This window comes from Sciurus vulgaris, assembly GCF_902686455.1.
Source record: "Sciurus vulgaris genome assembly, chromosome: 16".
In the NCBI taxonomy this organism is placed as follows: domain Eukaryota; kingdom Metazoa; phylum Chordata; class Mammalia; order Rodentia; family Sciuridae; genus Sciurus; species Sciurus vulgaris.
This window is the reverse complement of record NC_136477.1, coordinates 1,006,836-1,022,184: the sequence shown is the minus strand read 5'-3', so window position 1 is coordinate 1,022,184 and position 15,349 is coordinate 1,006,836. Positions and strand designations below refer to the sequence as shown.

The window sequence follows — 15,349 nt, the reverse complement described above, 5'->3', positions numbered from 1 at the left end:
GGATGTGACTCGCCCAGATCCAAGCCCTTTGGCCTCCTGGAGTCCTGCGTGCCTGGACTCGGGAGCCCTCAGCCCCTCCAGGAAGGTCCCTGGGGACCAGCAGTCCCGCAGCAAGGGAGGTAGGAGGGGCCCCACCTGCGCCAGGCTCCAGAACCCCAGGACCGGCACCATGCTGCGGAGACCTGGCCCAGCGTGGGTGGGGCAGGCGCCTGGGCTGTGCCGTGCCAGGACCAAGCCTGGCTTGCCTCTGCTTCCCAGTGACACCCTCCTCCCTCTTCCTCCTGTCCGTTCTTCCCCATCTCTGGTGCTAAATCTTCCCAGTCCTCCATAAACCTCCCTTTCCCTCCCTGGGGCCCCGGCTGCCTTTCCTTCCCCCACTCCCCACACCCACATCGTCCAGGAATGGTGGACTAGCATCTTCGTTTTGCCTGGAGGAAGTCTGAAGTCAGCTACCTGTGGTCCTCCCCATTGCAGCCCTGGGTCTCCCACGCACCGCAGAGCCTGAAGCAAGGTCCGGCACAGAGAATCAGGCTGGAGAGCAGAAGAGGACCGTGTCACCACTGTTGGTCCCTGAGAGCCGAGCCCACCAGGGACCCTATGAGAACTAACTGCCAGAGGCAAAGGCAGGGGACTGTCCACCCTCTGCTGCCCGCACTGGGCTGGGCTTCCCCACGGGCTGTAAGCTGCCCAGTGTCTGGCTCCACATGGCTGAGAAGCTCTTGCAGGAGGTCCGTGCTCAGTGCCTGCTTGGAGGGACGGAGGGGCTGGTGTCCCTCTGACAGCCCAGGCTCGCTGTGGGTCCTCACCCCAGCCTCATCCCCTGCAGGGCCTTGGCACACACTCCTCACAAATCTTTACCTTGGCAAGTCTTAGGACGCAGCAGGCAGCGGCCACCTTGGCTCAGGTGGCCACTGCACCCTTCCCTTGCCCTGATGGACACCTTGACTCCATGTGACCTGAAACGTACCCATTTCTGTGCTGGTTTGTTTCCTGCCCCGCTAGATTGGGAGCTCCACCAGCAGGCACCGGGTCGGCCTCCCCCGCGCTCACACAGCTCCTGCAGTGGACTCCCTCCCCACGGCCTCGCGCTCCCGACCCAGCGTCGCCCTCTGCGCAGGGACATCGATCAACTCTGGCTATATTCAGGGTGCTGTGTGGGCATCGGAACTGCCGAATTCCCACAGGAATAATCCATTTTCCATCCGCATGGTCTTTTTACTAATGACCAAAGAGCCCAGTGTCATAAGGGAGCCTGGAACAGAGAAAGGACATTCATCGCTGAAGAAAAAGGACCGGCGGAAGCCACATAAAACGTCCGACTAGGCAATAGTGGGGAATAGTGCTAGTGATCACGACTGCCTTCATTGGTAAGGGTAGGGGGCCAGCATCAGTTGCTTAGTTGTAACAAATCGTATTTGTTTCCTATGGTCGTTGTTGCAAAGGATCTCAAACTTGGTGATCTGGATCACGCCAGACCTACTTACTACAGAAACAACACCGATTTATTCTTTTACATTCTGGGAAGAAGTTCTAAACCTAGGTGTGACAGGCTCGCCCTTCGAGGACCCAGGGAGAATCTGCGTCCCCCTCCTCGAGCTCCCAAGGTCCCAGGGAGAGTCCGCATCCCCCTCCTCCTGCCCCTGAGACCCAGGGAGAGTCCGCGTCCCCCTCCTCCAGCTCCACAGCCAGCACTGCGTGTCTTCCAGGCTCTCTGCCTCTGACACTCCTGCCTCCTCTCATGAGGACCCTGGGTGACCCCAGCTCAGGCCCTCCCCAGGTCACGCCTGAGTCCCTTCTGCCCTGGGAGGTGTGTGGCTTCAGGCTCTGGGGATCAAGACAGGGACACCTTTGAGATGGGGAGGCCTCGTTCTCCCGACCCCAGAGGGTACACAGCAACACTGTGATGTCCTTGCGACATCCTTGTGACTCTAAAGTGATTCCACAATGAATATTCTATTTGAAAGGAGGAACCTGGGAGATTGTTACAAAAATTCAGCAAAACCTACCAAGTGTTGACTCTAAGTCCCAAAGACCCAAGAGCACTGTGGGGGAACTCTGTCGACTCCTTTGGATGTTCGGTGTGGATTCACCCTAGGATATAAGCTTTTCCTTTTACATAAATGGCATTATATGATACAAACTTTTAAAGATTTTTTTAGTTGCCGATAGACCTTTATTTATTTATGTATGTGCTGTGCTGAGGATCGAACCCAGTGCCTCACACATGCCAGGCAAGTGCTCTGCCACTGAGCCCCAGCCCCAGCCCTGATACAAACTTTTAAAACACTTTTCACCTAAGAATGTGCCTAAAATGACTTGCTGGTTTTTGTCACTTTGTAAGACCTTCCACTCTCCCCAGCCCCCTAAACTGGGCTCTCAGCCTCCCTGGGGGTCTGGCCACCCGGCTCTGTGACACTGTGGGAACCACCTCCTTCCTTCTTCCCCCGCTCCTGCCATCCTCTGGGCCCTGCCGCAGTGCCCACCACAGGGAAGCCCTGCACCCTCCCCAGAGGAGCTCAGGGCCCCGAGTGCACACAGGACGCCTATGCTCACGTCAGTCAGGCCTGCAACACCCACAGTGCTGTGCAGCCGTCACCACTATCCAGAGCGTCCCCACCCCAGAGCAACCCGTCCTCCTTAACAGCCCTCCGGCCCCAGCCCTGCACGCGTGGCCACCTCCCAGCTCTGGCCTGCCCGGTCCTGGACTCCCGTGTCACTGGGTCACACGCTGTGGCCAGCGCTGGATGTGGTGGGAGTCAAGAAGCAGAACTGCCGCAGGGCAGGAAACCTTTCAGCCCTGGGGCAGCCGCCTGGCCCTGCCCAGCTGCGCCTTCCTACCACCCCACGCGTCCTCACCGAGCTCCTGCCTTTGTTTCTGGGCCAGTCTCAAAGATGCTGGAAAAGTGGAGCTGCGTTACCTTGTTCAGACGGGGAAACTGAGGCCCCAACCCCTGCAGAGCCAGGAGCCCCACCCTGCCCCGGCTGCAGGGAGCCCTACCTGCGAGCCAGCCCCTGGGAGTGAGGTGCCCACTTCAGATGCGAGGCCACCCAGACCCTCCTCCAAGGGGGCTGTGAAAGGAGCAGACTTGGATGTCTGAGGAATAAATGGCCAGCCCCTAGTGGACGGCAAGCCAAAAAGACATGAGTGTCACGAGAGCGCTGCACCAGGGAGATGAGACTCCATCTGGACCAGAGTGGGAAACAAGCCAAGAAGAAGGGTCTATAAACGCACCCCTCAGACGGCTCCTCGGCTCAGCCCAGATCTCCTGACGAATCCACGTCAGCCAGGTTCGCGAGCCCCACCGACCATCCAGATCATCCGTCGAGACCGCCGAGACTCCACTGCTCTGACTGCTTTACGACCTGCGAGCCCGCCTGTCCTCCATCCTCGGACCATTGGCCGGAGGCAGTTCCGAGACCAGCCGTCGTCTTCTCTCCGGCTAAGATACATCGCATTCGAGGTCCATGGAACCCACAAGACAGAGAGGACTTTGGCCTATTTAACTAAGGTGTGTTTATTTGCCATACGATTTGATTGAAGTGTGATATTAGGAATATTAAGGTTAAGATACCTTAACCTTAATATTGTGTTATCCCGAGTGTATCAAATAGAGCCAACTTGTTTGGAACCAAATTCTGGTCACTCGCCTCTCTGCCGCTCGCGACAGGCTGCTCGTCTAAAACCTGAGGAGCAGGAACTGTCCCAGGAGCGGAGGAGCTGTGAGCGATGCTGTTCCCATTAGACAGGAACCTTCAGATTAGAAGTAGCGGAAATTCAAAGTTGCTAAAGTGGAAAACACAACAGGTTAATGGCTTCAGGTGAGGGTCGATCCAGGAACTTGAGCTTCTCAAACCCCAGCCCTTTCCACTCCCTGTCCTCGCTGTTGGATCTCCCTGGACCCCTCCTTGAGCAGGGTCCAGACAGAATGGGGATGACAAAGAAATCATCAGCAATCCCAGTTCTCCCTCCAAGCGAGGCAACCCCAGCTACAGAGAGCAGCTTTTCCTCAGGTGGTTCAGCTGATGCCCCAGAGCAGGCTCTTGTTGGCCCAGAGAGATCAGTCTCCTTCTCCAGCCAATCAGTGTCTGGAGATAGGGTTCTCTGACTGGCTGAGCAGGGTCATGTGATACATGCTGGGGCAGCCATGCCCACTGGAAGACCCCTCCAGAAATAGGAGTCCTCAGGAAGGTTTCAGCATGTGATGGGCACAGCGTGACATCTGTGGACAGAGGGGAAGGAGCAGATTGACTCAAGAAATTCTGGGCAGTTGGCTGGGACATCCGTGTCTACAGGGAACAGATTCTGAGCTGGTACAGGAGAGGGTCAGGAGGCCAGGGACCCAGAGCCCGGCTCCCATGGGGTTCCTCTGGCCTTGATGGGCCTGGGTTCCTGGCCCGTGCATACCCTTACCCAGAGAGAGAGAAGCCTGGGGTTCTGAGGTCCTGGGACTGGCACGGGAGCTGTACAACTGAGCTACATCCCCAGCCTTTTACAGTTCTTTTTTTTTTTTTTAGACAGGATTGGGTTAAGTTGCCCAGGCTGGCCTTGAACTTGCCTGGAACTGCCTCAGCCTCCTAAGTCACTGGACAACAGGAGTGCACCACCCGCCCAGAGGGACCTGGGGTTCTGTACAGGTAGGGGCCCTCTAGTCTGCTCAGGCAGTCAGTGTCCTGGGACCTGGTGGCAAGGCCCAAGGGCTCGTGGGAGACCATGGAGTGTTGTGGGGCACAGGAAGGCCGTGGAGAGTCCACGAGATCTTGGAGGGCTTTGTTTTGGAGAACTGAGATCACTTTCAACGGCACTTTGTTCTGGGTCCACTGAAGAACTGCCCCCTCAAGAAGGGCCTGGGGGCTGGGCTGTGGCTCAGTGGTGGAGGCTGCCTCCCAGGCAGAGGCACTGGGTCCATCCTGAGCACTGCTATAAATGATAACTAAAGGTCCACCAACAACTGAACAAAAAAGGGGGATTCCAAGCGGCGAGTCTGACACATGCACTGTCACCACCAAGACCGTACACGCATCGTCACCTCCCTAAGTAGCCCTGCGTCCCTTTGCTTTGGCTTTTTGTTGACTTGCTTCTTTAGCAGTGCTGGGGATGGAACTCGGGCCTCACGCAGTGAGACAAGCACTGACTGAGCAACGCCCGGGGCCAATTCTGGGTTCTGGGGTGAGAGCATTTATCACAGAATCCACACTCTTGACACATTTCCAAGTGCATGCCATCCTAGGCCCCAAGGCTGCGACACCACAGAGGTGGCAGGCCAGCTGGGACCTGAGCTCCAGCAGCCTAATCCCCCATTCTGTCCGGACCCTGCCTTGAGGAGGGGTCCAGGCTGGAGCTCAGTGGGGAGACTAGGCATCCTAAGCTGGGGTCCAGGCATGGGAAGGGGCACGGCCAGCTGGCTCTGAGTCCCAGCTTCTGCACCTGCACCTGGTAATGGAAGCTGAGCTGGAAGCCTGTGGGGAATCTGCTGTGTCCTGCTGCTAGGACGGAGCTGGGACAGACAGGAGCCAGGGGAGAAGAGGACTGTGGGCCACAACCCAGGGCTCCCCAGGCAGGGTGCAGTGCCCGCTGCCTGCACTCCCTACAGGGCCAGAGGTCACTAAGTGCACTTTCCACAGGACTCAGTGCCTGCTGTGTGCACTCCCTGTAGAGACAAAGCCTGCTATGCTCCTTGCAGGACTCAGCGCCTGCTGTAAGCACTCCCTAGGGCACTGTGGAGGGCTCCAGGCATGGGGTGTCTCCGAGGGGGATTCGATTGCCCACTGACAGAGCCCCACACCCTAGGCCTTGCAGAGTGCTCCTGGGGGGCTTCCACGCTCCCTGGTTTGGCCCCTTCTCTCTGGACCTGTGCATCAAGCCCCTCAACATCACCGAGAGCCTCCTCTGATGCTGGTCCAAGGCCCATTCTCTGGCCGACTCTCCCTGGCCTGGAGGTGCCACCTGCCCCTCACCTTAGAAGCAGCCTTTGAGGACCTGATCTGTCCCCATTCTCCTCCCCGACCCTGGCCTCTGACATCTGGACCCTGACCTCATCCACCACTCTGAACACCCACTGCAGATAGGCCCCAGCGCAAGACTCAGTGGGGCTCCTCTGCGCCTCAGGCCAGCTCCTGCCTCCCTCTCCCTGGTCTCCAGGTGGACCCGCCAGTAACTCCCAGACACAGCGAGCACTGCCCATCCTGCCTCTCCACCCACACCCAGGTGCTGGACACCTGCCCAGCCCTCATGACCTCCTCACACCTTAGGCCCCCCAGCTCCCACCCGCTGGCAGCCCAGATCAGAGCAGCCTCAGCATAAGCCCCCGCCGGGCCGCCTGCCCCTGCATGCCGACCTCCTGCCATCATATCCCCTCAGCCCAGGGCCTCTGCGGAGATGCTCCAGGGGGGCCATCCTTTCCTCTGACCGCTCTGTGGTGAGGCCTCAGCAAGAGCTTCCTGACCCCTCAAGCTGCCTGTGGTGAGCCTGGGCTACTTCCTGCAGGGGTGGATCCAGAAGTGGGATCATGCACTCCCAGGCAGCCTGCGATTGGCCAGGTTGTTCAAAGCCTGCTGGGCACAAGTGGTGCTTAATAAGTGGCACTGTTTACCCTGCTCTGAGGATGGAGGGCAGATAGAGCAGGATCAGCAACTGCTCATGGGACCCCCACCCTGGCCAGCCCTCCACTTTGTGGTGCGCACTGGGGGGCTGCAGGGTGGGCTTCCTGGAGGAGGTGATACTCAGGCTGAGCCTGGGTCCAGCCCCAGGGACAGGACAGTCCACCCGCGGTCCCCGCGGAGCCCCAGTCCCTCAGACCACCCGCCAGGGGGCGCCGTGGGGTGACAGCGGGAAGCTAGCGAGGCTGGTGGCAGAGCGGGCGGGTCCTATGCTGTCCCTGCGTGGGCGGGGGGCGGTGCACAGGCTCCCCGGGGACAGGATGAGGAAAGCTGAGGTCTGGCTGGAAGGCTCTCAGCGGAGACCAGGGCGGGCCCATTGCCGGGATGGGGGAAACTGAGGTCGGAGAGGGTGAGGCCACCGCCAGGACCTGAGGGACCTTGTGGGCCCAGGTCTGGATCGGAGGCCGCGGCTGGCAGCGGGGGACCGGCAGGGCGGGCGGGAGGCGGGTGGGGCGCGTCCCGGTGACAGCAGCGCCCGGGAATGCGCCGGCTGGGAGGGTCTCTCCGCCCCCCACGCCCGGCCCCCGGGCCGCGCTTCTCAGTGAGCAGGGGCCCTGGCTGGGGGAGCCCCGGGATGCGAGGGAACCCAGCGTGCGGGGGTCACCACCGCGGCGCAGGGCGACCCTGGGGGACCGGGAAGGGAAGAAGACCCCGCGGGACGCAATCCCGGCGTCGGCAGGGAGGGGGCAGCGCCCGCACTCCCGGACCCGGGGCAAGGCGACCTCGGTTCGGGCACATTCTCGGGCCCTGACCGCGGCGCCCAGAATAGCAGCCCCGGGTGGGGGTGGGGGCGGTCAGCCTGGGCTTCCCAAGGTCACCAGCACCCAAGCGCCCAGGACGCCAGGCCGCGGCTCAGCGGGGCCGGGGTTCGCTCGGGCAGTCAGTCCCCAGCCGCAGATCCAAGTCCAGGCGCGCGCCGGCCGCGCGGGGGCGCGCGGGGCCGCCACCCCTCCCGACCCCGGTCTGGGCGCGCCCCGGGAGGCCCCGGTGGGAGGGGCCGCCGAAGCTTCCCCCACCCGCACCTCCGGCCCCGCCGCTTCCTCTCACCCTGGGGCCGCCGGGGAACCTAGACGCCTCTTGGGCTCTATGCAGCCGGTAAGTCCCTCTTCCTATCCTCCCACTATCCCGGCCCGACACCAGCAATGCGGTCTACTCCTCCCCTTCTCCTGGACCCGGTGGGACCAGGGGGACGGAGTTGTGAAAGCGGTAATCCACAGGGTATGAGTGAGCTCCGTGGTCCCTTTCCTCAGGGAAACTGAGGCCCAGAGTGTGGCTTGCCCCAGGTCTATGCCAGTGGGGTGCAGCCACGACAGCCGAGAAGAGCCTTGCTCGCTGGGGAGGGAGTCAGAGGAGAGGGAAGGGTTATTTTTGTAGCCCCCACTTTCCATCACCTAGACCCCCAGCCCAGGGCTCAGTCCCGCAGGGGTGTTGACAGGAGGTCAAGCCCCTGTTCCCTCTTAGCTCTCAGGTCCAGACTGCTTCCTGCTTCCTGGGCCAGTCCTGGCTCTGGGTTCAGAGAGGGCAGAGAAATGCTGGCCACACAGCTGGTCAGAGAGGGAGGTCCAGGCCGTGCCTTGCAGCAGGCCAGCAGGCCAAAGCTGCTGCAGTTCCCCACATAGCAGTCACCCCGGGGCCCCACGGGCCAAATGTCAGCACCAGGGGCACCAAGGACTGAGCAAACAAGGCGGCCTTCCCCGTCTTAGGCTCAGGGCCTGGGGCTGGAAGGCTGAGGCTACTTGCCTGCCCTTCAAGATGCCAACAGCCATTGGTGTCAGGCCACGATCACCATCACCGGGGGAGTGGGCAGCAAGGGACTTCACCTCTCAGACAGATGGGGCACTGAGGCCCCCAGTCCCCCAGCTAGCCTCACGGCTGCCCCTTTCCTCTGCAGACCACCCTGGTGATCATTCCCACACCCTCTGCAGAGGAGGCCATGAGGCCATAGTGGCCCAGGGCCAGGCCACCCCTCCCTGCCCCAGCCCCACCAGCTGAGGAGTCCATGTTGCTGCTGGGTCTGGGAGCCCAGGGGGCCCTGCGGCCGGGGTGCAGCTTCCGGCCTCTGTCAGGGACAGCACTCCTGACCCAGCCCCGCCCCCGCGCACCCTCCACAGGGTCTCACCGAATCATGGACTGAATCCAGCGGGTCCCCACTGCACAGATGGGGAAACTGAGGCCTGGGCAAGTGGAGTGGCTGGCCCCTGGCCACACAGGAAGGTAGAACGATAATGGTGGGAAGAGTGGGAGGGAGCCCCAGCCCCGGGAGCCACTGTGCGTGTCCTTGGAATGATTCCTTCTGTCACCAAACATTAATTAAGCACCAACTGTGTGCATTGATACACATTCAATAGCAATAGCAGAAAAAGTTTTGAGTTCCCCCTCTGTACCCTATTTGATCCAACCAACCCCTCCAAACTTTCTTGTAATGAAGACCCTATTATCCCCTCATTTTTTCAGAGAGGAAAAGGGGGTTCAGAGAGGTTTCATTACTGTACAAGATCGCACAGCCAGCCAAGGCAGAGATGGGGTTCAGCGTCTGTCTTGCTGGCACCCGCTGCATGGGCCCCCTCTGCTCTCACAGACCCCGACCCTCCCAGAGCCTTCTGCTCTTGCTGTGGACCCTCCTGAACTGTGTTTTGGGGAGCGGTGCTCAGGTAAGGGGCAGGCAGTAGCCCTGGGCCAGACGGGCATGGGGACATGGACAGCGGTGTGGATGCACCAATTCTCCTCCAGGCTGACCCACTTCTCTCTCCCCAAGTAGGGTCCGGGGGAGTGGACGCCATGGGGGTCCTGGAGCCGCTGTTCCAGCTCCTGTGGGCGGGGCGTCTCCGTGCGCAGCAGGCGCTGCATCCGGTGAGCTGCGGCCACTGCCTGGGCGGTGCAAGGGGTCCCTGCTCCGCCTCTCTTGCCAGCCGGGCCCAGGCCCTGGCCGCGCCCTGGACCTGCCCACACATGCTGTGCCCTTTAATCCCACTGATCCCGCTGGAATGCGGGTGGGGTTGCTGGGGGCGGAGGGTGCACAGGCCAGCGCTAGGAGGGCCCTGGGGTCCTGACCACACGCGGCCCACCCTGCTTCCCGCAGGTTTCCCGGGGAGGAACCGTGCTCGGGGATCAGCCATGAATACCGCCTTTGCCAGTTGCCGGTAGGCTCTGCCCACCTCCGGAATCTGCCCTGAAGCCCTCTTGCTTTTTGGACAGGCCTGCTACACTGCCAGGCTCTTTGGGCTCCCTGGGGCTGACCCATCTATCTTTGCTTCCAGGACTGTCCCCCAGGGGCTGTGCCCTTCCGGGACATACAGTGTGCCCTCTACAATGGCCGCCCTGTCCTGGGCACCCAGAAAACCTATGAATGGATCCCCTTCCATGGGGGTGAGTAGCCTGGCCTCCTGTGGTCAGGGATGGTCCAGAGTGAACAACTCATTGCTGACAGGGAGGACATGAAGGGTTGCACAGATAAGGGGGTATTAGGGTTGGGGCTTTGAGGAATAGGTAGAAGTTGATGAGGTGAAGTGTGAAGCAGCAGCGTCAGAGAGAATCAGTTCTGCACAGGGTCAAATGCCAGACTGAGGACTTACTTAGTGCTGTATGCAGAGGCCAGCAGTACTCAGACGTATCCCTGTAACAGGAAAATGTTGCTGCATCGAAATGAAAATAGGGAGTTATATAACCGTGTGCCCCGGGCAGCACGCCTCCGGATTCAAGGGAAACAGGCAGCTTCAGACTTCATGGTGGTGGTCCACAGATAAGAAAGACCTGGGAAGGAGAAGGTTCAGCCCTCAGCCTCATGGGTCGACTCTCTGGCTCTTCTCCCTCTCCCCATGCCAAGAAGTGGAGAAACCCTTCCATGTTTCCACTCCCAGTAACCCCCCCACAGGACCAGGCCAAAATCTGCTCCAGCAGGGTCTGCCAGCCAGGTTCAGAGGGGTGGGAGCTAGAGGGAGCCCGGGCAGAGATCAGGACTGATCCATTTGGTACCAGGCATGGGACCACTGAGCCACATCCCCAGCCCTTTTTAATATTTTATTTAGAGACAGGGTCTTACTGAGTTGCTTAGTTGCTAAGTTGCTGAGGCTGGCTTTGAACTCAGAATCCTCTGGCCTCAGCCTCCGGAGCCGCTGGGATTATAGGCCACCATGCCCGGCAGGGCTGTGTGTTTGTTTATGGGTGTGCTCTGAGAGTGCATTTCACCCTACTGTTAAGCAGAAGGGGAAACTGAGGCCAGGAGTGCCAGTGACACACAGAGGCCACACCTGACAGTACTGGACACTTTTAATTGGTCACCTGTGGGTGAGGGCCCAAGTGCTGAATGAGTTCTACCGGGTGCTGTGTCCCAGAACTCACAACAGTGCCCAGATGCTTGCCTGATGGGGCCCGGGTTGGAGGGACTAGAAGTCCGATGGAGGTCACGGTCTCACTAACTTCTGTCTCCAGCACCCAACCAGTGCGATCTCAACTGTCTGGCAGAGGGACATGCCTTTTATCACAGCTTTGGCCGTGTCCTCGACGGCACCCCCTGCAGCCCAGGTGCCCATGGCCTCTGCGTGGCGGGCCGCTGCCTTGTAAGGATTCGCCTGGCCCCGCCCACCCACTGCCCAGCATCCCCGCCAGCCTCCTACACCCCAGTCCCCGGCGCCCGCCCTCTTGCTCTAAGACCGCGCCCCCAGGGCGCCGTGCGGCTCCTCGGGCCCCGCCCTCTCCGGGCCCCACGCTCCTGGCTCCACCCAGCCCGCCCGCAGGCCCCGCCCCTCGGCCTCAGCCCGCCTCCCCGCGCCTGTGACCGCTCTCGTCCGCACCCCGCAGAGCGCCGGCTGCGACGGGGTGCTGGGCTCGGGAGCCCTCGAGGACCGCTGCGGCCGCTGCGGCGGCGCCAACGACTCTTGCCTCTTCGTGCAGCGCGTGTTCCGTGACGCTGGTGACCGCTCTCCCCGTCCTCCTGGTCCCCACAGCGGGCGAGGGTCCTTTAAGGCGTTTGAGGTCCCGTTCTGATTGGGCAGTCTGTGGCCCAGCCCCTCCCGCCCGTCATCCTGATTGGCCGCTGGCAGATTGTCCCACCCTCCGGGAGCGCTGGGATTTAGCACCTTCCTGGTGGCTCCGGCCCTTCGCCGAGCGCCTTCCGGGTGCGGGGACGTCGGCGGGCTGCCCTCCCCGCAGTGGCCCCTTAGTCCTCGCAGCACCCCCTACCCTCCCGCCCAGGTGCCTTCGCCGGGTACTGGAACGTGACCCTGATCCCCGAGGGCGCCAGACACATCCGCGTGGCGCACCGGAGTCGCAACCACTTGGGTACCGCAGGGCCCGAGGGGCGGTCGCGGTCACGTTTATGCTGGGGAGACGGAGGCCCAGGGAGGGGATCAGAGTCCGGGAGACGGCGAGGGCCGGTTCCCTGGAGCCCGACCGACCCTTTCCTTGCAGCGCTGATGGGGGTCGATGGGCGCTACGTGCTCAACGGGAACTGGGAGGTCAGTCCGCCCGGTACCTACGAGGCCGCGGGCACCCGTGTGGTTTATACCCGCGCCGCCGTGCCGGAGGAGACGCTGCGCGCCACCGGGCCCACCTCCCAAGACCTGCTCCTGCAGGTGCGGGCGGAGCGGGAGGCTAGGGGACTTAGGAGGGAGCCTGGGCCATCGGGCCCTAAGCGCACCTCCCTGGCCTGCGCCCCCACTCCAGATCCTGCTGCAGGAGCCCAACCCCGGCATCCAGTTTGAGTTCTGGCTCCCCCGAGAGCGCTACGGGCCCTTCCAACTGCAGACACAGGCCCGAGTCTGGCCGGTGCGGCAGCGGCAGCCGCAGCTGCGGGAGGTGGAGCCTCGGCCCCTGGAGGCTCCCACTGCTCCCCCAGCGCAGATTCCCACCCTGGCCCCAGGTGAGGCGGGGCGCTCAGGGTGGGGCAGGCAAAGGGTGAGGCCTGTGCCCCTCACAGCCCCGCCCCCCACAGACCCCTGTCCACCCTGCCCCGACACCCGCGGTCGTGCCCACCGGCTGCTCCACTACTGCGGCAGTGACTTTGGTGAGAACCCTTCCCCAACTCACCCGGCCCTTGCTAGCCTCACCTCATCCATTCCTCTCTGCTGATCTCTGACCCTGATCTGCCCACCCTTGGTGACTTCTCCTGACCCTAATTTGACTCCTTGATTGAGCCCAACTCCTCATGGGTCCCTAACCTGACTTGACCCCAGGCCTCAGCCAACCCCAGTCCCCAGGGCTCTCTGAGGCCCCACCTGACCCTCAGCAGTGTGGATGGGTATGCAGAGTGGGCATCCAGCCAACTCACTGCCCACCTGCACAGTGTTCCAGGCCCGAGTGCTGGGCCGCCACCGCCAGGCCCAGGAGACCCGCTATGAGGTGCGCATCCAGCTCATTTACAAGAACCGTGGGCCACTGCGGAGTCAGGAGTATGTGTGGGCACCTGGCCACTGCCCCTGCCCACCACTGGCCCCCCATCAGGAGTACCTGCTGGCCATCCGGCGCCTTGTCAGCCCTGATGGCACACAGGACAGGCTGCTGCTGCCCCATGCTGGCTACGCCCGGCCCTGGAGCCCTGCTGAGGACAGCCGAATTCGTCTGGCTGCCCGGCGTTGTCCCCCCTGAGCCCCTGGAGGAGACCTACACCACGCCAGCAGGAAAGACCCTCTGAGGAGGCTCAAACTCAACCTAGTTCCCTTCTCACCTTGGCTTCAAGGGAGCTCAGAAATATCTTGCTCTTGCAGCGGTGTGACACCCTGCCACAGACAACCTTTGTGTGGAGTCAGATCCAGCTGCAAGCAGGCAGGCACCGGTGCAGATGCACTGGGACTGAGCAGACTCACCTCCCCTCTTGCCTTGGCTCTTAGCTGTTTTACACTCAGAAATGTTGTGTCTGCTTTCATCTTCCTTGCTTCATACTTGCTTAGAGACAGGGTCACAGACAAGCGTGTCACAGGAAAACATGCATAATGACATTGTAACGTGTCCGCTCCCCTGCTCTCCCTGAGCACCAGGAAGCTCCTCCCTGTTAACTCCCTAACACCTGTGCTCACCTCTCTCTCAGCCACTCACACACACCTGCCCCTATTCAAAGACACAGGTACAGACCTGCATGCCCCTTAGAAGACATGCCAAACCAGGACCATAATCTACTGATTGCCCCTTTTTCCCTGGGACCAGGAAACTCCAAGATAATCCTGAGAACTTCAGTGAGTCGGCTGGGTTTCCTCCAGGTAACAAACTAGCATCCACCCTTTTTTTGATTTTTTTTTTTTCTTTTTTTTTTTGACACAGGATCTTGCTAACCGCCCAGGCTGGTGTTGAACTTGCCATCCTCCTGCCTCAGCCCCTGGAATCTCTGGGATCACAAGTGTGCACCACTGTGCCCCACTTGACCCTTTTTTATTCTTAATTTTTATAAATGCTTCCAAAATAACAACAACAAAACAAGAACTCCCCAGTCAGCATATTCAGCCATAGGAACTAGGGGACCCCTTGGTAGAATCTCTCAGAGTGTGCTCACATCTCTCAGAGTGTCCTCCCCCTCCTGCATGCCAACCTTCAGGGGCAAGGACAGGAAATACATGGGGGTGTGGGGCAAAGGGGCTTTGATAGGTCCTGAGCCCCTCTGCATGCCCTGAGTTCTCTCTGGAGAGGGAGCAGGTCAGAGCCCCCTGCCCCGAGTTCTCATACCGTCTCCAATCAGGGGGCCATACCCTGGGGTGTGTATTGGAGGGTGTCTGCAGGGGTCACATGGTCACTCAGCAAACCTCACCCCTGATGGAAGCCTGTGCTGTCATTTGGGACAATTTTGCTCTTCTAAGGCAAGTGGGGGGCCTGGAGTGAGGGACTGTCTGTTCTTCCCTCTTCCACAAGGGTCCCCTCCCGGGAGCAGCCCTGCAGGGAAGGGCAGGGTGCATGTCACCGGACTCAGCCCTGACCTCACAGGTGACCTCTGGCCAGCCCTGCCCCTCTGTGGGTACCCTTTAAGCCCCTCCTGGATCTGGCCATGGGAATAACATTCTCCTGGAACCTTCCCTTAGTCCCTTTATTTGTTCACACATTCCCGAATGGACTATTTATTGAGCACTACTGTATGCCAAGGCCCCAATACTTCCTGGACCAGCCCAGACCTGGGGAGCAGTGGCTTCACTACCTACTGCCTCGGGTGATGGTGGGAAGCTTGGGGCACATGCCCTGGAGAGTACAGGGGCTCAGGAGGGGCCCACGGGCCAGCACCGCCTGGTGGCACGACAAGGCTCTAGACCCTGGGCTGCCCCCGCATAGGCGTGAGCAGTGGCCACTCAGCTGGGTTTCCTCGGTGTCCTGGCAGAACTATGTGTTTCCAGGGATGTCCCCAACAACCAGCAATTTCCATGAGCACTACTCTCTCGATTTTCTCTAGCTTTAAGCAAACCATTGAATAAAGAGATGAAGACATTTTAGTCCCAAAGATAGTGAGAAAAAGCAATATAGGTTCACACAGAAATGCAGCAAGACCAGTACACTGTGGTTGGTTTACAGGGTAGGTGACTGAACCACAAGATCCGAGCAGCTGGCCCACCCACCTCTTGCCCTGAGGTGAGCAGTGCAGATGTCACAAAGGGAACCCGCCACAGGGAGCCCGCTCCATGCAAGCCCAGGCAGGGTCACTGCCCGCCTACAGAGGCAATGTTTATTAAAGGGCGAACAAGCTGCGGTTGCAAGTTGCGCCCCTGTTGGTGAAGCAAGAGCA

At 60.7% G+C, this 15,349-nt stretch overlaps 1 protein-coding gene and 1 long non-coding RNA gene across 11 annotated transcripts; one reads left to right on the top strand and one right to left on the bottom strand.

Moving 5' to 3' along the window:
* The first annotated feature begins 6,923 nt into the window (after positions 1 to 6,923).
* Positions 6,924 to 14,395, top strand: ADAMTSL5 (ADAMTS like 5). Of its 10 annotated transcripts, XM_079114848.1 has the most exons (12): positions 7,623 to 7,752; positions 8,769 to 8,871; positions 9,236 to 9,308; positions 9,416 to 9,507; positions 9,737 to 9,797; positions 9,915 to 10,023; positions 11,086 to 11,213; positions 11,455 to 11,566; positions 11,848 to 11,934; positions 12,064 to 12,227; positions 12,319 to 12,658; positions 12,938 to 13,902. In XM_079114848.1, the coding sequence occupies exons 2-12, from the start codon at positions 8,816 to 8,818 to the stop codon at positions 13,237 to 13,239; spliced, it is 1,524 nt and encodes a 507-aa protein (XP_078970974.1). In that variant the 5' UTR covers positions 7,623 to 7,752; positions 8,769 to 8,815; the 3' UTR covers positions 13,240 to 13,902. The 10 variants fall into 10 exon arrangements, 9 of the variants coding, with proteins under 9 accessions (XP_078970970.1, XP_078970971.1, XP_078970974.1 ...); XM_079114844.1 differs by lacking the exon at positions 7,623 to 7,752 and adding an exon at positions 6,924 to 7,047 and having other exon boundaries at positions 11,848 to 12,227; XM_079114845.1 differs by lacking the exon at positions 7,623 to 7,752 and adding an exon at positions 6,931 to 6,996 and having other exon boundaries at positions 11,848 to 12,227.
* Positions 10,201 to 11,578, bottom strand: LOC306646308. The gene is made up of 3 exons (XR_013759845.1): positions 11,448 to 11,578; positions 10,697 to 10,846; positions 10,201 to 10,407 (listed from the first exon to the last, which is right to left on the bottom strand). It is a non-coding gene; the product is annotated as an uncharacterized lncRNA (long non-coding RNA).
* Positions 14,396 to 15,349: the final 954 nt, after the last annotated feature.